This window comes from Brachyhypopomus gauderio, chromosome 20 (assembly GCF_052324685.1).
Source record: "Brachyhypopomus gauderio isolate BG-103 chromosome 20, BGAUD_0.2, whole genome shotgun sequence".
NCBI lineage: Eukaryota > Metazoa > Chordata > Actinopteri > Gymnotiformes > Hypopomidae > Brachyhypopomus > Brachyhypopomus gauderio.
In genome coordinates this window covers 7,722,032-7,747,575 of record NC_135230.1, presented here as the reverse complement: position 1 = coordinate 7,747,575, position 25,544 = coordinate 7,722,032, and the positions used below count along the sequence as shown (strand labels likewise).

The 25,544-nt window shown below is 40.8% G+C and overlaps 2 protein-coding genes and 1 long non-coding RNA gene across 7 annotated transcripts in view; 1 reads left to right on the top strand and 2 right to left on the bottom strand.

Annotated features, from left to right (window-relative positions):
- fstl1a (follistatin-like 1a) overlaps window positions 1–6,995 on the bottom strand; it is a 17,490-nt gene extending 10,495 nt beyond the window's left edge. The window contains exons 1-2 of the mRNA XM_076982966.1: window positions 6,846–6,995; window positions 6,701–6,757 (exon numbers count right to left, since the gene is read on the bottom strand). Of these exons, the coding sequence (XP_076839081.1) occupies window positions 6,701–6,757; window positions 6,846–6,932 (144 nt within the window). The 5' untranslated portion in view covers window positions 6,933–6,995. The remainder of the gene's footprint in view (window positions 1–6,700; window positions 6,758–6,845) is intronic.
- Window positions 6,996–12,533: 5,538 nt separating this feature from the next.
- On the top strand, window positions 12,534–18,196 carry LOC143484316 (uncharacterized). The gene is made up of 20 exons (XM_076982982.1): window positions 12,534–12,551; window positions 12,792–12,895; window positions 12,986–13,188; window positions 13,310–13,457; window positions 13,665–14,360; window positions 14,530–14,642; window positions 14,794–14,958; window positions 15,049–15,093; window positions 15,222–15,314; window positions 15,392–15,469; window positions 15,575–15,663; window positions 15,917–16,019; window positions 16,131–16,247; window positions 16,366–16,469; window positions 16,564–16,722; window positions 16,848–16,908; window positions 16,989–17,117; window positions 17,505–17,600; window positions 17,684–17,788; window positions 17,967–18,196. Exons 2-19 carry the CDS (start codon window positions 12,856–12,858, stop codon window positions 17,783–17,785), a joined length of 2,541 nt encoding a protein of 846 aa, XP_076839097.1. The 5' UTR covers window positions 12,534–12,551; window positions 12,792–12,855; the 3' UTR covers window positions 17,786–17,788; window positions 17,967–18,196.
- A 1,342-nt stretch (window positions 18,197–19,538) lies between these two features.
- Window positions 19,539–25,470, bottom strand: LOC143484373 (uncharacterized). Of its 5 annotated transcripts, none has more exons than XR_013122619.1 (6): window positions 25,197–25,470; window positions 21,418–25,003; window positions 21,187–21,240; window positions 20,881–20,980; window positions 20,734–20,773; window positions 19,539–20,444 (listed from the first exon to the last, which is right to left on the bottom strand). It is a non-coding gene; the product is annotated as an uncharacterized LOC143484373 (long non-coding RNA). The 5 variants fall into 5 exon arrangements; XR_013122621.1 differs by having other exon boundaries at window positions 21,205–21,240; XR_013122622.1 differs by having other exon boundaries at window positions 21,187–21,582; window positions 24,947–25,003.
- Between the last annotated feature and the right edge of the window lie 74 nt (window positions 25,471–25,544).

The window sequence follows — 25,544 nt, the reverse complement described above, 5'->3', positions numbered from 1 at the left end:
GAAGGTCAAGAGGAGGGTCATGAAGAGGGTCATGTTGTCCACAACTCCAACAGCTGATCATCTCTCTGCAATTGTAAACTCAGTGTCTATAGCTGCTGTTCTGACTACCAGAAGGCTTGTGCAGAAAACGCCCCTCCCTGGAGACATTTTACAGACTCACCACACAATCTGCATTTGCCCTCAAACCTTTCACCTCTGACCTTTACACTGAGAGAGAAAGGAGTTAAGGGAGATAAATCAGAGGGAGTATGTGAGAAGAAAGCTTTAACCACTTGATTCAAAATGTCACTTGTTTTCTCTCTCACATGCAAGCACACCGAAATATGAGTGTGAAAATGTACATGTGAAAAAGAGTGTGAAAATGAAGCACCACCTGAAGGATGTGTAAGAGAGAGGAGACCACAAACATCCTTTCCTCACTGTCACACGTACGTCTTTGGTCCAGATACAAACAGCGTCATCCAGAAGGACAAACACACTTTAGGTTACTGTGAGTGAGAGTGTGTGCTTTTTGTGCATGTACTTGCATGCATATATAAGTGTGTGTGTGGGTGTGTGTGTGTGTGTGTGTGTGTGTGTGTGCATGAGTGCATGTACATGCGTGTGTGTGGGGGGGGGGGGGGGTAGACACACGCCCTCACACACACACTCACACACACACACACACACACACACACACACACACACACACACACACACACACACACACACACACACACACACACACACACACCGTCCACCCTTCTAACAAGTCAACACTTGCTTGCTGCTCTGCCAGTGGCACTAATTCCACAGCTGCTCTCTGGAGCCAGCGCTCTGTCAGCGCGGTGTCTTCCTGCGGCCTTTCATTCTGTCTGGGCTGCTGGTGAGTGCACAGTTGTGGCCCTCAAACAAGAGGGCCAGAAGAGCCCACACACACACACACACACACACACACACACACACACACACACACACACACAGGGGCACACACTGGGGCACACACAGACAGACATACACACACACACACACAGGGGCACACACTGGGGCACACACACACACACACACAGGGGCACACACACAGGGGCACACACACACACACACACACACAGGGGCACACACACACACACACACACACAGGGGCACACACAGGGGCACACACACACACACGGGCACACACACACACACACACACACACACACACACACACACACACACACACAGGGACACACATGTGCAGAGGTTCAGGCTCAAGCCAGAAAAGGCTCTGGCAAGATTTTGTACCACACCACTGACATCACTGACTCCAGCTGTTGTCTTGAGGGACAATACAGATCCATGGGTCAGAACCGAACCCTGGTGAGGAGTGCAGACCAACTCACGCCTGAGCCCGGCACACGGAGGAAACACTGGAGAGGAGTGACTCTCAGCTCTGCAAAAACAGCTCATGCATCACTTGTGTGTTTGTGTGTGTGCGTACATGCGAGAGAGATTGAGTGTGTAGTGTGTATTTATATATGTATATGTAATAAGCCATTAGATAAAACACATTCCACAGCTCATCACAGGAGACCACGACAGGAGAAAGAGGCCATGAAAGAAGGCAGATGTTCGGCGGGCGTGTCTAGACGTCAGACATTATGTCACATGTCAGAGATCTCGGCAGGACCCATAACTGACTTCAAAAGGGGGGCGGAGCTAGGAAGTTCAAATAAGGCCGACTCTCCGATAACTGAAGGTAATGAGAGACTAGAGTGAGAATGCCACTAGATGAGATTAGGAGGAGCGTCCTACACAAAAAGGACACTTCTCTCCAGTCACTACAGTATGTTTGTACACCTACACACACACACACACAGGTACATTCCTTACATTCCTAGGCAGGTAGGTTTGTGAAGGACAATTAACACACTTCTCCACATATCAACAGTCAAATCTGTCACACACACACACACGCGTATGTAAATGTTCATTTATGTGTATGTGCTGTGTAATGGGCTCTGTCCCAAACCTAGACAGCTGTTTAAATAGGCAGCATTCTAACAGACATCTGTCCTCATAAGGCAGGTTGAGACGCTCTAGTTAGAAAGCAATTTCATCACAGCTTGTTCTCATTTAATGTATGTGACCTGCATTTATTTACCTCAGTTTCTAGCGTTGCCTCGGCATTTCAAGCACGATGGATTCTCCTCTTCCCATTTTTATCGTGATTTTAAATGTCGCATTAGTTAAGATACTTCTTGTGCTAATAAATTTGTTAGCTATCCACAACAGTAGCTTGAGGCTTTGAACTCCTCTAGCATAAATAAAAAACAGCAGAGACATAAATAATAAATAAATGTACATTTGAAAATGACTTCGCCAGAAGCAAAAATTGTGCCTGTGTTGAATCATGGGATAGCCTAAGTGGCTGGGGAGCCATTCGATGCTGACTTAAAATTCGGCTGGATTAAGGTATCTCAGTAGGCAATTCGGCCGGATTAAGGTATCTCAGTAGGCAATTCGGCCAGATTAAGGTATCTCAGTAGGCAATTCGGCCAGATTAAGGTATCTCAGTAGGCAGCACATTTAAGGCGTCTAAGAATTGGAACAGCCTTGGGGAGCACTATGGCATAAAACGCTGTCTAGATAGCTCACTAGGTTTTGGGACAGACCCAAGATGTGATGAAATTGCGTTTCAATAATCTGCCTTATGAGGATAGATGTGGGTTAGAATGCTGCCTACTTAAACAGCTGCCTACTTAGGCAACTCACTAGGATTGGGGACAGACCCTGAGTGTGTGTGTGTGTGTGTGTGTGTGTGTGTGTGTGTGTGTGTGTGTGTGTGTGTGTGTGTGTGTGTGTGTGTGTGTGCTGGCAATCAGCTGCTGCAGATGGTGGGGACTGCTGGAATCCCTCACCTCTACCTTCTCCCCACCCCCACATACTCTCCCTCTCACACACACACACACACACACACACACACACACACGCAGGGTCACATGACGCTCTCCACTGGCCTGATGGCTATAGGGTAGGGTGTGTTATGCTTACACTGAGACAGCTGGTAACAGTCTGTGAAGACAGGGAGATGACCGAGAGAGCAGGCCACAGGTCTCCATCCTCTCCTGGCACTGGGGCAGGACTCAGACACGACAACTAACACTAAACTAAACCTAAAACACACACAAATGACTGCTGACATGCGCTACCTTTAAACAAAGCATTAACATTGTTTGGAAACTACACTCAGCCACTAAGTGCCAATAAATTACTACACTCTGAACTCTCGTAAACTGTCAAACTAAGGGATTGTAGATTTCCATGTGACATTTAATTGCAGTAAAATATGTATAACACACTAGTGTTTTTCTCTGGATCTCCCTTGGTCTGAGTTACAACCACCTGGGATATTTTAAACCCAGAAGAGGCTGCATGAGTCACTCAGCACACCAAGCAGTGCTTTCAAGATGGTGTCCTAGCACACGAAATACCGCTGCTTTTTGCATTCGGTTTCTCTCCCTCTCACTGGTCTGAGATAATATTTGGTTTTACATTCCCAAGGTTGAGGAACAGGGTTTTGGCTCAGGATGCTGGTCTCGGATCAGTACAAAAGAGACTCAGTTAACAGGTCCCCTGGTAGTTCTTCACAGAGTTTGGCTGTCTGCATGTGTTTCAGATTAGTGTTACACAGAGAAGGGTGGGAACTCGACATTTCTAAACTCACACACAGAAAGACGCACCACCCACACACACACACACACACACACACACACACACACACACACACACACACACACACACACACACACACACACACACACACACACACACAAAGGATTCAACCTGTCATACTCCCAATAGAACCAAAATAGAACCAGTCTACAATGGCATATGTGTTTTGTCTTTTTGGGCTCCTGTTGATATGGCAACACAGCGGCATGTCAGACTAAATGAGATCTTTCAGGCCACAGGTGACTGTGTTTTCCAAAAAAATGCTTTGTGTTTGAAAAGCACCCCAACAGAAATATGCACATTCAAACCCTGCTCAAAACACGACAGCACAAACATGCTTCTTTCTCACACAAAGTCTCATTTTGTCTAATTTCTGTTGTACGCCGTGTAAACAGAATACCTTTAACACGAGTGTTTCATTGTCGTTACAAGAGCTCGACTGCATGTATGTATGACAGCCTCACTGGACTGAGTCTCAAGTGAGTTCTCTGACCAAATGAGACACTGCCAGGTTGAGGAAAAATAAATTCAGACCCAGCATGGGTGGAAATGGACAGAAGTGAATGAGTGAACTGATTCTACCTGGAATGTTCTAGAACCTGGACTGACTCTACCTGGAATGTTCTAGAACCTGGACTGACTCTACCTGGAATGTTCTAGAACCTGGACTGATTCTACCTGGAATGTTCTAGAATTCTTCTAGCATCTCCATCTTTGCTATGATCTTTGATAACACATTTAAAAGTCTTGGTGTGTTTCCCTACTGTTCCCTTTCACAATGTCTATGCTGACTAGGCTTGTGACATGTTGAGAGAAGGCAGAACTGACCAGATTAGCATGGCATGGATTTGCTGTTTGTTAGTTCTAAGATGTGCTTTTTGGACAGTACTTTCAGAGAGCTTTCTCCTCAAATCATACAAGGAAAACACTACACTTTTATCAACAAACTGACAAGTGTCTTTTATCATATAGGCCTATGGTGTGCAGATTTTGATGGTGTGAAATTTCTTCACATACAACATCCAAGCATTCCTTCTGATGCTTAAGTGTGTACTGCTTTCCAGAGGTGGACATTCCAGGTCCAGAAAGTATGTAAACTTGACTTTACTCAAGTTTGCTGGATTTTCTAATTAGTACAAGCCAGGTACAACTGGTGGAATCAACACAATCCAAGAAGCCTGAGCAAAATCTTGGTGAGGACTTTCACTGTGAACCTGGAATGTCCCCCTCTGGTGCTTTCTGGTCTGGATCAGCTCCTCTCTACGGTGAGCCCTGGCCACACAGTACTGCACTGAATTACAGGCACATGCCAATGAGGGACTTCTGATGCAACACTAGATCCTTCATCTCTTCTAGCAATTAAATAACTTTCTTAGCATAGGTTAGTTTAGCTTAGGTTAGTGATTTCTCTCTTTCTCTCTCTCTCTCTCTCTCTCTCTCTCTCTCTCTCTCTCTCTCTCTCTCTCACTCTCTCTCTCACTCTCTCTGTGACTCCGTCACACACATGTACACACTGGGACCGTTGTGTATTTTGGTCAAATGAATGCAGAAGGATTGGGAACAATGTGAAGTGGAAAAAGAGACATGAACTGAGACAAAGAAAAATAATAGCAAAGAAAAACACACGTATAGACCTCCCTTAATATGATTATTCGTCTTCCTGTTATCTTTCTCAGAGAATAAGTCTTAATGTCTCCATTGATTGTCTCCACCTATGTAAAAGCCATTAGTTCAAGCCCTTTGTAGTGCACATTATAAGGTGTAACAGCCCAATTTGCTCTCCCCCTATGTAGTGCATTGTGATTAACATTGAAGTTATTAGTTATTAGCTCAAGATCTCTGAAAAGTGCTTCGTAGTGTGTAGGACATTTTCTCAAGCCCTATGTAGTGCACTATGGTTAACCTGGACGTTATTAGCTAAACTCATCTGAAGTGTGCTTTATAATGGACATTAGAGAAATGTGTGGTCACCAGGTCTCCTACAAGAAAAGGACAGCACATCTGTCAAGGTGCTAGTTAGTCACCACCTGAATGTTGCCAAAGACCAGCTGACTAACTCAACACCAGCTGTTCAAGTGTAAAAGAGGTATAAACACCCCCATCCCCCCAACACACACACACACACACACACACACACACACACACACATTCCAGGAACACATCATTAGAGGCCACATAGTGTGCATAGAGTATATGTTCAAAGACAGCAGAAGGGATAGATATAAACGGAGAAAGAGAGGAAGACACTGATAGGAAGAGAGAAAGAGAGACACACTCCCGGGGTTGACGAAGCCTTAGCATGCTGTCATCTTCCTGTACCACCCAAGTGGTTGAAGCTATAAGTGTTTCTGCTGCCACCATGATGCCCCAGGGCAATAACTCCACCACCGCTCGCCAACACAAACACCAGCTGTACATGTGACCCCACACATCCCTGCTCGTGTTTGCTTTCACGCCTCTCTGCTTGTGAGGGTTCGTTTGTTGACAACTCAGTGACACCAAACTGACCAAGCCTGTAGCCACAATACAAGTTAATTAAGTTAAAAGAAAAAACAACATGTACTCAGCCACTATCCAACAGTGTCAGTACCCCAGCCAGGATGAGTGGCCACCAATCACAAGAACAACTCAAAACTGCTTTACTGTATTACTCAAAAACATTACTCAAAAAATTATTCAAAACCTCATAAGGGCTTATTGTTTTGTTTTGTGAATAAACGAAAAAAATATTCTTCAAAAGAATGTGCATAGGAATCAATTTATACAAAAAGCAAAATAAAGAAAAAGGAAAAAAAATAACAACAGAAAACTAGGTTCAATATGGGAACTAGAATTAGTAACAAGCAACTGTTTGGGGAAAGTTAGTTTCTAAAACTAAAACTAAACTCCACTTTTTAAAACTAGACCAAAACCATGCATTCTCACTGAAACGTGGTGTGTTATTGTTTATTCCCCTAATTTACTGGAATCATCACAAATGAGAAAAAAAATTAAAAATAAAACTTACCTCCGAATGACAGCTCGCGACCGCTAGCAAAACGAATAACGAGAAGCTTCGCAACATCTGCAAGAAGAAGAAACTATTTCAGAACAAAGTCATCTGAATTACAGTCAAATATATACTAAACATTAGTACTTTAACTCTTCGCTACCTTTGTTAGGCAAATCCTGCTTGTTGCTGCATGCGCTGATTGAGTCTCTAAGTTCACGTGTGGACGCTTGGAGGAGCGCGAGGGCATTTTTATCTGGTCCTGCCGCGCGCTCGTGACGCGAGGACCTGAGGAGACGGAGATCTTCCTCTGGCCACCAAATAAGGAATGTGTGCCCTAAAGTTTCTTTGCTTTCAGACATTAGTGAAAACGGAGTCACTAACGTTATATTAGTACACATATACCGTGTTCCTTCGTTTATCACGGGTGTTACGTTACAGGACCACCCGCTATAAACGAATATTCGCGAAGTTGGGACACTATATTTATTTAAGTATTTATACACTATTTTAAGGATAAACCCTCCCTCACACTTTTACGCTACATGAACATTTCTCATAACCTTAATAACAATTCCCACACTGTTCTGTTAGGTTAGATTATTTGTACCCAAATGTAAATTTGATTTACAGTATGCGAAGCAGCAAAAACAATTAAAAAACAATTAAAACAAACACAAACAGTGAACCACATATACATATACAATTCCTTAGGTCTCTATGTCCTGTTCATCCTATTTGCTTGAGTTATGGCTGCCGGAATAAAGCTCTCCTTATATCGTTTTGTTCTACATTTTGGTACTCTAAACCTTTGTCCAGATGGAAGAGACCTGAATTAACTGTACAGGGGATGAGTAGGCCTACTATCCCTTAAAATAGCATCCGTTACCCGCTTTAACTGTCTCCCATACAAAGTCTCCAAGTTGGTTAACGGCTTACCAATCAACTTACTTGCCCATTTTACAATCTGATTCAGGCCATTCCTCTTTTTTAATGTCAAATTACCAAACCATGCCACCAAGGAGAATGCTAAAACTGTGCATGTAATTTAATGTGCATGTAATCAAATAGGCTATATAGATTTTCTACAGATCGCGAAGTAGCGAAAATCCGTGATATATTTTTTCCATTAAAATTTTGAATATATTTGTATATATACACGTGTGTGTGTGTGGGCATATGTATGTATGTGTGTGTGTGTGTATAAATTTTTTACAGTTTATTGCATTATATCGTCGACCATCACCAATTTCAATGACCTCCGACCTCCCTGTTACACACTTTTCCTGCTGTTCGAAGTACTGGATGAGAACCCTCCGGCCTCACTACTTTTACATGATTTAATGGCGCCATCTATTGACTCAAATGTTAACCAGTGGATGAGAGACTTTTTAGGTTAATGCTCAAGAAAATGTCCAACAAAGCTGTGTATTTACTAATTTTATAATTCATGACAATAACACATTTAACAAATGGCTGCATCTCAATTCAGGGGCTGCAGCCTACGTAGACCGCGTAGACCGCAGCCCACGGTGGCCACACACTTCGAAGGCAGGGTAGGCTGCATCTCATGGCTGTTAAATGAGACAGTCTAGTCTTCGCAAGACGTATGTTTGCGTGACCACACTCTGCCCCGTTACATACGTGTTAGCGGAGAGGGGGTTTAATCTCTTATCGGCAGCTGGCAGCAGGAAGGAGCAGCCAGTGACGGCAGCCAATCTCTACTGGCAGCAGGAAGGAGCAGCCAGTGACGGCAGCCAATCTCTACTGGCAGCAAGAAGGAGCAGCCAGTGACGGCAGCCAATCTCTACTGGCAGTAGGATGGAACTGCCAATGGCAGCCGCCTATTGTGAGTGTCGGGAAAATGTCTAATTGGCAGCTGGAATGAGCAGTCAGTGACAGCCGTCAATCACTATAGCCGTGTGTCCGTGGTGTTTACTTTGGTAAGCAGCGGACCCTGTGCTCGTTCGTCTGGTCAACGTCACTCTGCAGTGGTGTTGCAAAGGTGGGAATGTCACAGTTGCTCCCTTTGCGCCGCGCGGTTAGTTACATTTCTGGCGAGGGCTGGCGTAAATTTTACGCAAAAACATACGTTGAGTGGATGCCGTCAAGATATTTATGATGCAAGTGTCTTTTTTGCCTTTATACATACTAAAATTACAGGAATGGAATGTAACATAACCGAGTACAAACTTTTTCAACATTTGTAATATTGATAGTGTTAGGTTGGTGTTAGCTAGATAGTTGAATATCACTGTCTGTCGTCACCATGAATCGGAGCTAGTGTCACCTTATTAGATGACTAAGCTAAGTAAGGTAGCTAGCTAAATAGTTTTAATAATTTTCATGTTGTTAGAGGATTCGTTTTTGTGTACATAATGGGGGTTGGGTTGTCTTAATACTAATGAATACGTTGCTATAAAGGAAAAAACAAGGAAAGTCCATGTTAATTGAGACAGGGGCGCAGATAGGAATTCTGAAGTGAGGGGGACCAAGCTGTATAATATATACGTTTATGTTTGTAGATCAGGGGTAATCAACTATATTTTTTGGATAGCTCCGACCTGGCGAACGTAATTAGTTGAGCGGGGGTGGGGGGTGGGGGGGGGGGGGGGTTGGCGAACGTAACACTCGTGACGGAGTGCTTTTTTCAATAGCGCTGAAATAAGTGAGGGGGACCAAGCTGTACAATATATACGATTATGCTTGTAGATGTTAGATTTCCCCCCCCCCCGTCCCCAGTGCTATCTGCGCCCCTGAATTGAGAACCCCTACTGTGTTAATTGTGAAATCTCCGATATGTACTAACGTTAGATACCTTAGTTAGATAAAGTAGAGTATGAAGTATAGAAATGAAAAAGAACCTGTTTCGTTGAACATTTGAATAAAACATTTAACTTAGGCTAAATTACATTTTTACAAATATATTGAAAACAAATTGACATTTTTTAAGTGAAATAATTACTCTGACCTAATGGTCATCGAGTTAAATACACTTCTGTACTTAAGTTACAGTTGGCTATACATTACAAAGTACTGTTTCAGAGAATTTATTTATTTACATCCAATGTTCTTTCATTAGATACTCACACTGTCTTCATTTCGGTACATTCTTACACTATTCACACCTTCTCCTCCATCTATTACTCTTCTTAGCCTAAAACAGCAGGTCTTTTAAGAGCCACCCCCCTCCCCCCCACTCACTTCCATCACCCCATACCTCCTACTCTCTCATCAGCATGGCAGGTAAGATTAACCTTAATAGACAGTCAGTAAACAAAAGAATAAAAAAAATCAGGTTTAAGACTAACAAAGTTCTAAGGAGCAAGAGATATTATACGTATAGCAATGTTGTAGGCCATACATTATTATGAGGCATATGTTTATGTGTAAGTTAGAGTTGCAGTTACATGTGAAATTTTGTAGTATATACCATACAGTAATGTTTTTGCAGGTTTTTCTTTTGAGTTTACAGGAGAGGAGGAACTTTTTTCTTTGGCTGATGGCCAAAATTGCCCTTACTGCAAGAATGCAGTTAAAGCATCTCGTGGACATCTTATTACAAGGCACCTAAAGTTTGCTGTTTATTTTGAATATAATGGCATAAGTAAGTATATATATTTTTGGTTGAAATGTTGCCATTGAGACAGCTCACAGTGTTCTGCTTTAGTTGTGCTGTCTGTCATATGTTGTTGTGTGTTTTTGTTGTTTTTCTTTAGAGGTGTGTGAGCTTGAGTGTCCAAGTTTTGTATATTGATGTCAGGATTAGAAGTGTGTAAAAAATTCATCTTCAATACATTGTTACTTGTCGTTGTAGTTAAATTTTCCATTCCTTGCTTCTGTGCTGATGGCAAAGAAGGAAAAAGGAGCCACTGGCATTGCCCTAGGTGCCGCCACATTCTGGGCCGCACACCAGATTTTATAAAACATCTGAGTAATCATGGTTTGTATACATTTCCCTTTTTTACTTGGAATGTATTTGTTTTATTGTATTGGTGAGATTCAACCTCTTTCATCATTATGTTGCAGGTTTTAAAGTTAGAGACAGACAGAGAGGCACAACTGCAAGTAAATATCTTATTTTTTATTTTATTTGTGAGACAATTGTGCTTGTCTTTTAATGTAACCTGCTTTTCTGCGTCTGCTATTTGTAAACTGTTTTTTAATGTAGAGGAGCCCACCACAGAAATTGGAAATCCACCAGAAGAGACGCAAAGTGGAACATCAAGGCTGGAGTGCTCAGTTTGCCAGATGACCTTCAGTAACAGGTCTAATTTGAAGCGCCACGAAGCACAGCAGCATGACAAGGAGGGCCAGCCAATCATCTGCATAGATGACAAAAATGGAATTTTTGTCACCCCCAAAGATGCCTATGGACCCAGAGTTGCAATTCATGTTTGCAAGTCTATTCTGTCTCAGTCCTTGGCCTGTGAGGTACCATTATGCAGAGACTATATGAAAATAGGGATGGAAAGTGGTAACCCAGGAATAGAATGCCAACATCTTCACAGAACAAACCGTGCTATTCCTTATTCTCAACCCCCAGTGCTTAGGCTGGATTCCCTACAATTAATGGTAGACAGAGGCCTCATCTCCACATCTCGAAAAGATGAATGTGTTGGTCTGAATTCCAAAAGTCTGTCTGTAGGTGCTGACAGTGTTTTTCCAATTTTTTGGGGAGAACATGGTTTGTCTGAGAGATATGTGTATTTTTCTGTTTTTACTGGGATGAAAGACAACTGGTGTCAGTTTGGGAGGACAAGGGTAACATTTGACAGTCAGACAGGCCAGTGGCATTGCCAATGCCGAAACAAAATTAGAAAATGTGTGCATCGGTACATATCCATGTGGTGGATTTTTCAAGAGAGACGCAATCTACTTCATGCTGAAATGGACCCAAGTGCTGAAGATATAGATGATATCGAAGAAAGGGTCAGAGAGTCAGAGGACACCAGAAGAGATGTGTCAAAGGGGCCTTCAGTAGATGTATGCCAGCTGACAGAATATATTTGGAGGCAAAAGAGGATCCCAGGGGAGCTTGATGTTGAGCTCTCAAAAACAGAGAAGAAAGTCCCACAATTCTTCGAACCTGTTGAGACAAACTGTCCTTACTGTCCAGGTCCATCTCCCCCAGCTTTGGGAGAGAAGACACTCGTCACAAATCATGGAACAGTATATGGGATTTCCACAGTGATCAAAGGTGTAGTGATATCAATGTGACTAATAATATTTTATCAAATTGTTACAACATACAAAGCATATCATGTACACATTTATGCATTTTATAACAAACATTTAAAAATTATGCCATTTTCCTTTTTAGATTTTTAATACTTTTTTAAATAGCTCTTTAGACTCACATTTACTCTTCACATTTGTATTTTATTTAGTTTATCTGTAAGAAATTGATTTTATTGTTATTGTCTCAGATGTGCCAGTGTACATAAGGGAGTGTCCGGTTTGCAGATGTCCAGTGAGATTCCAAGAGTATTGGTCTGGATTTCACAATTATAACAATAAGGTTTTTCTGACCATTCCTCTTTGTTCTCTGCTGACATCAGGACTATCGGTGAGACCCTATATCTTGCTTTTACACATGGTTATATATTATTAACAAATATGACTGCAGGTGGTCATTGTCTTTTTTTTTTTTTTTTTTTTTGATAGAATCACATTGCAGTTGGGCGATTTCTGCATACTCTGGAGGACCATGCCAACCTCAAAGTCCCCCACAATGTCATAAGAAGGGCATTTTACCATTTTTCTGCTTTAAGGAATTACAGTTACAGTTATTCCTGCAACAGATGTGGCCATAATCCACCAGTCTTGATTGCTGATGCAAATTGGAAAATTGCTTTTAATTTACCAGGTAAAAAAACCTAAAACACAATTTCTCTATTCTGTCTTTGGGGACCTAACCCTGATATTTAACATAACCCAAAATGCAAAATAAGGGCAGCAAAATATAGGGTAGATTTCAGGTGTAGAAAGACAACATGTATGTGAATTGCCTATGGGTCATGAGGATTTTTTTGTACAAAAAATGCACATAGAGGTAATGTGTAGGCATATAGCTAATTGTGTCTCATGTACTAGTTCACCTGTTCAGACGCCCAAATTTGGAAAATAGCAAACTTGAGGATACCCAAGTCAATGTGAGGACTAGATGGGAGATGCTTGAAAAACGGATTGTAGCATCCGGGTTTTGTGATGGTAAGAAGAATTTAGAACTATCAGTCAATATTGTTTATAAATGAATGCTATATTCAGGTTATAATATGTATGTTTACGTTGTCTCACTAGGTACCACAATGACCAATCCCTATAAAACTACACTGACTTACTCTGCATTTACTCCTTGGCTGGGTCCGGATATCAGACTACATGATGTGGTACCAAAGACCGAAATATTGAAAGGTCTATCTCAGAAGGACCAAGCTGTCTCATCAAGGGGTGGATTGAATATAGACGAAGATGCCATATTGCAAGCTTTGGATTCAAAAGCAGTAAGTATTACCCTAGAAAATATAGTTAAGATTTTTATCTACAACATTTCTAATACCTTTTGTGTTTTAATTCTAGTCATGACATTGAAACGTTTTTTTTATGCCTGTTTCCTTTGCTTAGCCCAGAAGAGAGGACTTGATCAAAGCATGCAATGCTCTTGGCGTGTCAGACGTCGGTAGTCGGACAGACTTGATCAATCGGCTTGAGGAGCTCCTCCTATACAAGGATTTGTATCCTAAAATGTTTGTCAAGCTCCAGAATACTGGCGGTAAGAGACAATTCTGTTGTCACACAAACAAGCAAACTCATTCAGTGTAATTTAACACTGTATTATCTGTGTCTTATTAGATATTTGATGTGATATTCATTGAGCATTTATATATAAAAAATATTTCACAATATTTGGTGTTTTAAATTTGTATTATAGAGTAAAATGTCATTAGCCCTTTTTAAATTCTGTTTGTATCTATTTTAGGTGGCGTGCTACACATGACCTGTGTACACTCTGTAGTGTATTACCAGTCAGCATTGTGGTGGCAGGAGTCAGCCCGTGACCACGGAGATGCTCTTTTGAGTTTTAAACATCCTCCCACAGTGTACGTGTCCGACATCGCTGGAAGAGTTGCCAGACATGTCAACAACCGGACAAACCAGCAGTTTTTCCAGCCACACGATGGTCGTCTGTGTGCCAACACAGATGAGAACATTCAGGCTGCACTGGAGAAAAGTCTTGATGTCCAGTTTCCATGGATTACCAGTGTTGGCTTTTCATCAGGATCAGCCTCTCATGATAATCATGATAAGGCAAAATGTGTTAACAGGTTTTCCTCTGTGCACCCTGTGACGGGAACCAGTGCAAGGTATTCTTTGTATGATCGGTTCCATCAAAAAAATCAAAAAAGACCAGAGGAACATCTGAGGAGCTTAAAACTGGTGCCAGATTTGGCTGTTCTGGTTAATTCTTCTGCAGCTGAACAGTTAAACAGAGAACTGTCATCAAGCAGGTACTCATTGTGCCAGATGAATGATCAACATTATATGTTTACCTTGAGGTTATATTTTCATCTTCACAACATCAACATTAACCAAAAATACACCAAGACTATGGAGCTACTAACCAAGCAAGCCTTGCATGTGGACATCACAGGAAAGCTGAGATTCAGCTCTTATGGTACTTGGTTTGAGACCAATTATTTTTCGTAATAATTTGCAGGTCCTCTTTAAAATAATGAAATCTAAATATGCTACTTAGCCAAAGCTAATATTTTATGGAGAGAATATTAGAATATGCTTTTTGGTGATAAACACTAATAAGTGGTAATTGATATGTCTCATTTCAGCAGAGAAGAGTCAAATCTCATCTCCTGCAGATGAGTATGAAGAAGAGCATCACACCGAATCTGATGACGGTCCATTTACAGTAACCATGTTTCCTATTGCTCCTGACAATAAGGTAATAAGAACTAAATCATAGCTTACAGCAGAATGCACATTGTTTTGTTTTACATAAACAGCAGTGATATATATATATTATATATATATATATATATATATATATATATATATATATATATATATATATATATTTTTTTTTTTTTTTTTAGGACAAACTCTTGGAGTTGTATACTGGGCAAAGAAATCAGAGGCAGACAATCACACGTTTTGATGATAACCCACTTACAATCAGAGACCTCCGGAGTATCTGTCCACAACATCTTCTTGATGCAGAAATTGCACCAAATCCAAGACTCCCCTGGCTTACTGATGATGTAAGACTTATTTTTTCTTTTGTATTAATCAGTCCCTTAATTCTCTATTGCTTGCAATTAATGTAAAATTTAATCTTTTTAATTTCACAGGTTGTCAACAGTCGAGTGGTTCAAATCGCCTCAGAGGGACCAAATGTAAGTATGATAAAGAGCTCATATCCTTTACAAGACAAAGCTGTTACAGCTACATTAATGCTGGTGGTATCTCGTGCTATGTTAAATGGAAATATTGGTTTTGATGTTTGGTTTTTCTGTCACTACAGACTGTTGCTCTGTCAACAAACACATTCATCATATGGCACAGGGAATGGCAAGCCAGAAAAAACATTCCAGATGAAGAAATCGCATCTCTAAAGGTATGATGCCATTTAGGCATACATTTTTATTCACAAATAATGGAGGAAAAACATTTAATGTTCTTGCTCTCTTCTAGAACACTGAAAAGGTGTTGTGGCCACGAATTGTTGGGGGCACTGCTGGTCCAGAATGGGGAAATCACTATATACTTTGGGTATCATAAACAGTCATTCCTTTAAGCTGATTACTACTTTGATGCAAATATGGCAGCGTTGGTTATAGGTTGTAATTATTATTATATTTTGGATTCATTGTATAGGTTTTTGATATACCTGGAAAAGAGCTTCGAGTTTATGACTCAATGAGTGCTAGTTTCACAATTGAAAGTGATGACATGGACATGCTGAGGTACATTGTTTGTTGCTTCTAAAGATGTGGGATGATTGGCTATATTCAACATATAAATAAAATTGTGTGTGTAATATATATATATATATATATATATATATATATATATATATATATATATATATATATATATATATATATATATATATATATATATATATATAATGTATGTATATGTGTGTGTGTGTGTATATATATATATATATATATATATATATATATATATATATATATAATATGGCTGTTTTTTCAGAAACATATTTCGACAACATGATTCACTGAATGGGTGGAAAGTTTCAAGTGCACAGTCATGGAAACAAAATGACAGTGTCAACTGCGGTGTGTTCGTTTGCACGGTATGTGATTTGTACGTGTTTGTTTCAGCATGACATAAATACTACTGCATGTTTTAAAATTTGTAGTTGTTACACTGTAAAAATATTTCCATGTTTCTGTTTGTGCAACAGATGGCAGAGATGGATATGAGAGCTGCCAAAATATCAGAAGACACTCTTCATTATGGACAGATTTGCCATTTACGTTTGTACCATGCTTCCTGCCTGGTGAGGAATATGGTGTCTGAGGTATGATTAAGTTATACATACAGATATACTGGAACTTATTACCGAATGACATGAGTGTTCTGATGGCATGATAGGTGTTGTATGACATTGTTTGTACTGATAAATAATTGTTTCATAGGACTTCCCATCACGCGTTGAGAGAAATGACCAAGGTGCTACAGCACATAACAACTGCATTGCTCAAGACATCAGCGCTTGCATTTTCCAGAAGTCAGGGAAACGGTGAGCAGTTTCTGCATTAACTGTACTCTTTAGATACATGTACAGTTTAGTGTTACAGATTTCTTTGTATGTATTCCTGTTTGTATGTTTTCAGAACTATGCATTCCCACATTAAACGAGTGGAGTGGATCCAGTGTGATTACTGTGATGGATGGTTGCACAGTGACTGTGCAGGCGTTACCGTCTCCACACTGTACAAGGACGCTCCATTTAGTTGTGGATGCCATCTCCCTATGCCTTACCCATATGAAAGGTGGAACCTCCTATCTAGATTACTAATGTAATGGGGAGATAGTGGTTAACTGGCACAAATGACCCTATTTGTGGCCCTATTTGTGACCCTATTTCATTATCCTCACTTTGCCATTTGTATTGTAGAACACATGAAGCGTTGCGGAAAGGCCTGGTTGCAGACTTGATCGAGGACAGGGAAATTCTGGTATGAGAAGTAAATGTTCCAATGTTTAAATTTTGAAAGTTTGTTGTAAAACGTGCATTTCAAGTTATCAATTTCTACAGAAACTGCAAGATGATCTTTTATCTGGGACTGTAAAGTCACATCGACAGTTCCTTTACAACAACCCTACTTTCAATGTAAAAATGAAAGCTATGAATGAACGTCGTTTCTGCGTTTTTGACGAAAAACAGGTAAAGCAATTATCTTATCCTTGGTATTACTGCATGTAATCTTATAAATATTCTTGCATGTTCAGAATATATACACTGACTTTCAGAAAGAACACCAACCCTTCTATGCCATTCCATGGTCCATGCGAGTCTGTGAATGTAATGAGTAGTACAGATAGGTCTAGAGGTATAAATGAATTTCCTGACACCTTTGTGATCAAATTGTGTATATGATTTCTGCTGGAGGAATGGCGCACATTATTGTACCAATGTAATAAATATAATAGTAATAATAATTCCAGCCAGTGTTTCCTTTAACCATTAGCTTGTCATTGTACCATGCTCAGCTAACCTGAGTGGACTCAGTTCAGTTGAAGAATAAAAATCATTATTATTAATTTTTTACAGACTACTGCTATTATTGAAAAGGCATTCACAGTTTTAAAACTTGATAAGCGCGAGATCAGAAATGTCTCTTTTGTGCTTGATGTCATCACACCTGAGGTAAGGTCTTATTAAATCCATTTGAGCCTGCCAGTTTCTTCCTAAGTTACGGCAATGCTAAGTTGTACATTTTTCCCCTTAAGGTCACAATTCTTATTTTAAAGAAGCTGGAAGGGTTTAACCGTTACCAGGCGGAAATGACATTTGCACGTGATTGGGATCTCTGCAAGGATGTCGAGGAGTAGATGGTAAAGTAAGGTTCATTGTGAAATTGGTAATGGGTGTTTAGGTTTGAAATAATCATATTGTATACACTGTATGGACTTGATTAGGATTGGGACACTCGTTCATTTTTTTTTTTTTCTGAAATCAAGAGTATTAAAATGAGTTTCCCCTTTTGTTAGTGTAACTGTCTCTTCTGTCCAGGAATGGTTTTCTACTAGATTATGGGGCACTGCTGTGAGGATTGTCTTATATTTGGCGACAAGAGTTTTGGATGATCGCAACCCCATTTCGTCCACAACCCACCAGCTCAATCTTTAGACATACATTTGTGGAGACATATGCTCCCAATATTCTCCAGATATTTTTTGTTGAACATGTGGATAAGTGTGGTAATAAAATTTTTGAAATAGAACTATTGTTGTCCAGTTCCTGAAATTAAGCCCATTACACTTCATTTTTGTCCTAAGATATATAAACAGATTAAAGGACTGATCATTATCAGTATGTTACGGTGGGTCAGTCCAGAAGCCACCAGAGAGCGCGTGCACACACCTCCCTCCACACACACGCCCACTCTAGCGCTGCGCACGCCCTCTCATTCACGGTCACTCCCTCACTCACAATCGCCCGAGTACTGACACCTGTCGTTAATCAGACTCGGGCTCTTTATATTCTTACAGGTCGCGCCGTCCAGTGCTGCGCAAACTTCCTGCACCCCTCGCCTCACTTCGTGGGAGAGACTGCGGCACCACTGTTCCTACCCGACGTCGTTCTACTGCCTTACTTACCTTCAGTTATTCCTTTGTTTTCCTGTTTCTATACTGCCAAGTGGCCCGAGTTTCTTGTTTTATGATGGAGAATAAACCTTTCGATTCTCAGCCTCTGCCTCCTGCTGCCTCCATACCCGCGTCAACAACCTCCAAAATAGCAACTTTTTCAGATGTCCATGTAAAAAAAAATTATTTTGGTCTATTCAGCAGCACAAGAAGCGTGCACAAGGGCTTATTTATAAGCTTATTTATATTAGTATGCTTAATTTATATTTAAAAAAAGATGTCAACTGCCAGCAGGTAATGAATAGTAAATATCTGTAATGAATAGCGGTTTTGGTTTCTCATTGCAGTTCAGCGAGTTGTTGCCATGTGTTGTGACAAATTCCAGACCTGTCAGAGCAGCAGAATGAGTGTAACGGATTCCCCTCAGATTTATGTTATCTCGTTTATAAATAAATGAATTCCCGGTGTAAGCGGTTGTGTCCATACTGCTGCATGGTGTGCTGCACGACAAGGTAATTCGACTTGTTTAAAGACTGCCTCAGTTTCACATGTAAAATGAATTGCAGCTGCCCCTGCCCAATAGTGTCTGCCCTGGTTGATCGGCAATAACTGGCTGCCGTCGCTGCTGCTGTTTGACTGGTGTCTGCCATAATCATCTGGCAGCTGACACTGACGACTGGCAGCTGCCATTACTAAATTGGCTGCTGCCACGGACTTACTGGCGGCTGCCACGGACCTACTGGCGGCTGCCACGGACCTACTGGCGGCTGCCACGGACTTACTGGCGGCTGCCACGGACTTACTGGCGGCTGCCACGGACCTACTGGCGGCTGCCACGGACTTACTGGCGGCTGCCACGGACCTACTGGCGGCTGCCACGGACCTACTGGCGGCTGCCACGGACCTACTGGCGGCTGCCAGTCCAGGTTGACAGCTGACATTGACTGCTCCTTCCTGCTGCCAACTGCCAGTTAGAGATTAAACCCTTACTGTGTTAGCGAGCTGTCCGACAAATATCACATCACCCACAAATGCCTAAAAGAAAATGCGTTGAACATGTATTCACGTTTGGCGGGAAGTATAACTTCATAACAAAATTCAATGTATTTTTATAAACGTTACTCTTTAGTAAATACTCAAAGCACATGTTTACCTGCAATATCATTAATAACTGGCATATTATTTAGCATCTCACTGCAGTATAAATGTCCATATTTAAAAAATACCGACATTTAAAAACGAATTCTTCGGCCCGTACACTAGACTCCGCCTGTTTATTGTTCATAGAGCAATGAATCCTGGGATATGGTGGGACGCGAAGGATACTGAGATGCATCCTTCGTTTTCGGGGTTTTGAAGGCTACATTCGTCGGCCGCATAAGAAGGAGCCCACGAATTGGGACAGCCTCGTCGCGGCGCAGTGACGTAACCGGCCTACAAATGCGCACTTCGTGGGCTGCAGCCCCTGAATTGAGATACACCTACAATATTAGCAAAAATAATTTGAAATATACAGGGAATAACAGGAACAAATCTGCTTCATCTCTGATAAAGGGATCAGTCTGCTTCATCTTTGATAGAGGGATCAGTCTGCTTCATCTTTGATAGAGGGATCAGTCTGCTTCATCTTTGATAGAGGGATCAGTCTGCTTCATCTCTGATAAAGGGATCAGTCTGCTTCATCTTTGATAGAGGGATCAGTCTGCTTCATCTTTGATAGAGGGATCAGTCTGCTTCATCTTTGATAAAGGGATCAGTCTGCTTCATCTTTGATAAAGGGATCAGTCTGCTTCATCTGTTCTCTCTTGGTCAGATCTCCATGAAAAATAGATTGAATTTATTTTCTCTCTGTAACTTTGGCTATGTGCCTTCTGTTGACCATGATTTCTTGCTCTGCAGAAACCTTTAAAAAATGTAAAAACCAACACAGTCTGAAGTGATGTTAGAGATTCAAAGGGTTCAATCTTCTCTACATACGTATGTACTTTAAAATGGCTTTAATCTGACATTTATTAAAACCTCAGCAATCATCTTGTGCAACTCTTGTGTACTATTATTTGTATAATGATACTGTGTGAAAACAAACTTAGTGTCTGTAAATGCATTTTAAGAAGCAAATATTGCTAGAATTTCCCTAAAATATACATAAATAGGCAAATAAATCTAAATTAAAAAAATCTGTATCATCGTACCTCTACCCCGTGGTGTTCAGTAGTCAGTGATGGATTTCTCCTGCAAAAGTAGCATTTAAAAATTTAGCATATTATGCAAGGTGCTGGGTTAGCTGAATGTTGTTAATAACATGTTTGCTTGTGTCTGTGTGTGTATGAGCAATTCACCGTTTATATATTTGTTTGAAGATCATGATTAATATATACATGATAACTAGAACAATGGAAAATACCAGGAACAGCACGATGATTGACACATGATGTCTAACTGGGAGAGACAGGAAAGAGATGCAAAATGACCAACAGCCAGAGAACAGGTAAGCAACGTTCACGTCTGGGTAGTCTGGCCTGATGTCTGGGGCTACGAAACTTTCTACTGCAATTTATGACTTCGTCTGTCACACCAGAGGGAATCTGAACCAGACTATAATATTCATGAATCTTCATTGTATGTCTGTTTGACAATGAACTTACGATCCATAGAGCTGGTACCTGTATTGTTTGTTGCATTTCCTGTCAGGTTCATGACTAAAGAAAACAAACAAACAAAAATTTTCTTCTATAGAAGCAACATCACATTAAAAGAACATTTTAGTTAATTTAACACCGTCAGTGCTCAACAGTGTTAGTTAGGTCGTTCGGTCCATAATCATAGAATTATTATGACATTAAACATCTCTATAAATATTTACATGCATAACATACCTGTAATCATAAAATAAGTCCACAAGTGCTTTACATTATAAAAAGGAACTGCAGAGAGCTTCACGTAGGCTACGTGTTACCTTCAAACTGCTTTCTGTATAGTGGAAGGAAACGGGGGTGTTTTCAGACTGGTTTCACACTTACACAGGGCTCGTACCTTTTTGGCTGAGAGAGACATGTATTTCAGTGAGATACAATATTTTAAACACTAAATGCGTCACTTTTGTAAGTAAGACCGACAACTGTTGAGTATAGTACGTCTGAACTTCTTTCTGCTGTCATGCTGGATATTTCGATGTAAATGTACCGTGGCGGGTGTCGAAGTATCGCTTTATATTTGACCGTTTCATCGATGAGATTTTTTTTCATTGCACCAGCCTAACACACCACAGAACCTGCACTCTCCACAAGGTCTAATTCATCTGTGCATTTGTGCTGAAGTACACGGTACTGCTCATCTTTTATCTTTTCGTCTTCTTCGTCACAAGGCTCTGCATAAATTAGCTAGCTAGCAGTTCGTGTGGACTACCGCACTATCCAATAACAGTAGAGTTTGTGCCGAACCCCGAAGGACAGCTGAGCTGTCCCTGATCCCTGAACAGGTACTGTAGAAAACAGATCTATTTATCCTATTAGGATACATCGTGTCAGCCAAGATTTATCTGTGTATAGGTTCCCAACCCCTGCACTAAAATAAACACCAGACAGCAGAAGAGAGGAAAATAACAAACAAGAAGTTGATACGTGTCTGTGGTGAATTTACAACAAGTGAGCATGTTTTACGCAAGTGATTCAACCAATGCTGATCTGGAGTCAGCTGAAAGGGATTTTTAAAAAGTCACGAAAAGTCGAAAAGTCACGCACGAGTCAAAATAAAAGCACAATGGCAAGTGTAGGATAAATAGTATCATTACAGCATGATGACAGGGTTGCCAACTTTTCAAAATCCCTTGGAGTGAGATTTGATTTGGGGTGGGGGTGCAAATGGACACATTAATTGTTATATGTTTATATGTTTCCTCTCTGCTGCGCCTAAAGCGATCGATCACCAGTGGTTGGCGCCAGAGCGAACTAGTAACTCATTGAATCATAGATGTAGATCAGAGATAAAAAACTAGATTTTTTTCAGCGTGAGAAATCGGATGTATGGCGTGTGAAGACAGTCAAATGCGTGTGTGGCAACCCTGTGATGACTGAGGACACAATACTTTGAGGTAGCAGTGGTTTTGAACTTTTATTTTGTTTTCTTTTGGGACCGTTTTATTTCTGAGGGGACTTCATGAGTGTGGATTTAGTTTGATGACTTATGTGTGTATATATGTGGCTGGAGGTCTTTACAGGGGCGGACTGGGGAGAAAAAGTGGCCCGGGAGTTCCTGACAGACTGGCCCACTAATAATATATAACATAACATAATATATATATATGTGTGTGTGTGTGTGTGTGTGTGTGTGTGTGTGTGTACTGTATATGAATCTATACATGGCACGTAGTGTATATTTATTGTCATATGGACAATATTAATTCCAGCAATAATATGATTACAAAGCCACATAGTGGCTTTTAAATAGTCCACCATAAGACCACCAAACAAGTTGTTTTACGCAAAGTGCATCCTAAAGAACAACCTACAACTCTAACGTGGGTATTTCTTCCTCTTACCTATTTGTGGTGGTTAGTTTTAATCTAAGAATTTCAATAGCTTTAAAAAAAAAAACAGTGCACAGTGCTCTGCCTTTAAGACCGCCACTTGCGTCCGTGTTAACCGTATTAAGGTAATTTGTACATGGTGCCTTAGACGTTGCAGAGGCGACAGCAGTACATTTAAAATAACATGTTATCTACAATTTAAACTGCTGTATGTTTTCCTAGTCCGGCCCGTATTTTCTGGGACAAGTTGGTTTTTTTCTGATCTCCGCTATACTGTCAGCCCACACCAGCTGGCCCAGTCCGCGGCCCCGGTCCAACTCGTTCATGTGTTTACAGGCTCAGTCCTCGGCCCGGTCTAACTCATTCATGTGTTTACAGGCTCAGTCCTCGGCCCGGTCTAACTCATTCATGTGTTTACAGGCTCAGTCCTCGGCCCGGTCTAACTCATTCATGTGTTTACAGGCTCAGTCCGCGGCTGCGCTGAGCAGGTTAGTCTGACTGGAGCGGGGGAGGTAATAACACCGTTAAACAGCAGCGTGACTACGGACCGGGGCTGCAGTGCGCGGCAGTGGCTCCTCCACGGGCTGAGTTAAACCACCGGCGGCCCACCGGCCCACTAACCCATCGGCCCACCGGGGAAATCCCCGGTAGCAATGTATGCCAGTCCGCCCCTGGGTCTTTACAGGGGGCACTGGATAGGATCTCTCACAACATAACCTATTTTAATAATGTCAATGCCATTTATTTTCAAATTGCAATGCTTTTGCATGAATAAGGCATTACAAGTTGGTAAACTGTCTTTTTGTATCTAAGATCAGGAAGAGGAAAAGAAAAATTGATAATAGTAGCAAACTCAAAGCAAAGCTCCAAACTAATCACCTCGTACAATCTTATTTTATTACATCAGGACTAATATGGCTGGATCAGCATATGAAATGATGCAGCATCACAAAACCTACTGAGGAGGAAGAATAACACACTGAAAAAAAAGATGTTGTTTCGCAGAGAAATTAGTCTATTGTATTATATCATCAACCATCACCAATTTCAGCAACCTCCAACCTCTGTGTGTGTGTGTGTGTGAGAGAGAGAGAGAGAGAGAGAGAGAAAGAGAGAGAGAGAGAGTCCAATTCACCATTTATATATTTGTTTGAAGATCATGATTAATATATAATGTATACATATACATGATAACTAGAACAATGGAGAACACCAGGAACAGTACGGCGATTGCAGCATGAGATCTAACTGGGAGAGACAAGAAATCAATGCTGTCACGGTTCCTGTCTCTGGGAACTCCACTTCCCATCATGCCCGACAACGATGGCAACGATCCTCCTCTCCATATTATTAAGCACCTGGTGCTCATTACCATATACTATATAAGACCTCCCATCACAAACCTTGTAGTGAAGTATTGCTGACACTTGATGAAAGCATAGTGAGCATTACTCATGTCTGTTCTGGTTTGTTCTTCTGTGTTATCTTTTAGGATTTGCTTTCTGGTACCTCTGCTTAGTTTGGTTGTTTCTGGAATACTGACTCGGACTGCCCTCGACTACTCTTTAGGACTACATTTGCTGTTGCTGCTTACCGCTGTGGGATTGAGCCACTAGTCGGTCTCAGTAAATAAAAATATAATTTCATTGAAGTCTGCAAGCATCTGTGTGTGCCTCATTTATCTGACGTCACACATGCAAAATGACCAACAGCCACAGAACAGGTAAGCAACGTTTACGTCTGGCAAGTCTGGGCTGATGTCTGGGGCTACGAAACTTTCTACTGCATTTTATGGCTTCGTCTGTCACACCAGAGGGAATCTGAACCAGACTATAATATTCATGAATCTTCGTTGTATGTCTGTTTGACAGTGAACTTACCAGTAGCCGTAGGACTTGTATCCATATTGTTTGTTGCATTTCCTGTCAGGCTCATGACTAAAGAAAACAAAAAATATTTTCTTATATAGAAGCAACATCACATTAAAAGAACATTTTCATTCAACACCTTCAGTGCTCAACAGTGGTAGTTAGGTCGTTCAGTCCATAATACAATGATTAATAATAATTTTAGAACTTCTCATAATGTATGAAACATCTTCTTTTATAAATATTTACATGCATAACATACCTGTAATCATAAGTTCAATCGTAAGTCCATGTATGCTGTTTATTACAAAAATGAACTACAGAGAGTTAAAAGTATGTGTTACTTACAACCTACTTCCTATACAGTGAAAGGAAATTGGGTTTTCACACTAAAACACCAGACAGTGGAAGAGAAAAAATAACAAACAAGAAGTTAAGTGTCTGTGGTGAATTTACACCAAGCACTGATGAGGCAGAATCAACTGTGCTTTGTGAATGTTGTCAATTCAGCTGCTAAGTGAGCATGTTTTACTGACCGCAAGTGATTCAACCAATACTGATCTGGAGTCAGCAGAAAGGGATTTTTAAAAAGGTTGAAAGATCACACGAA

What these genes read in the sequence shown, in the direction of transcription:
- LOC143484316 (XM_076982982.1), top strand. Translation starts at nt 12,856, where the DNA reads ATGCTTGAAAAACGGATTGTAGCATCCGGGTTTTGTGATG. An exon ending in AGCATCCGGGTTTTGTGATG is followed by an intron (nt 12,896 to 12,985) that starts GTAAGAAGAATT and finishes TTGTCTCACTAG; the next exon opens with GTACCACAATGACCAATCCC. An exon ending in GAAATCACTATATACTTTGG is followed by an intron (nt 15,470 to 15,574) that starts GTATCATAAACA and finishes TTCATTGTATAG; the next exon opens with GTTTTTGATATACCTGGAAA.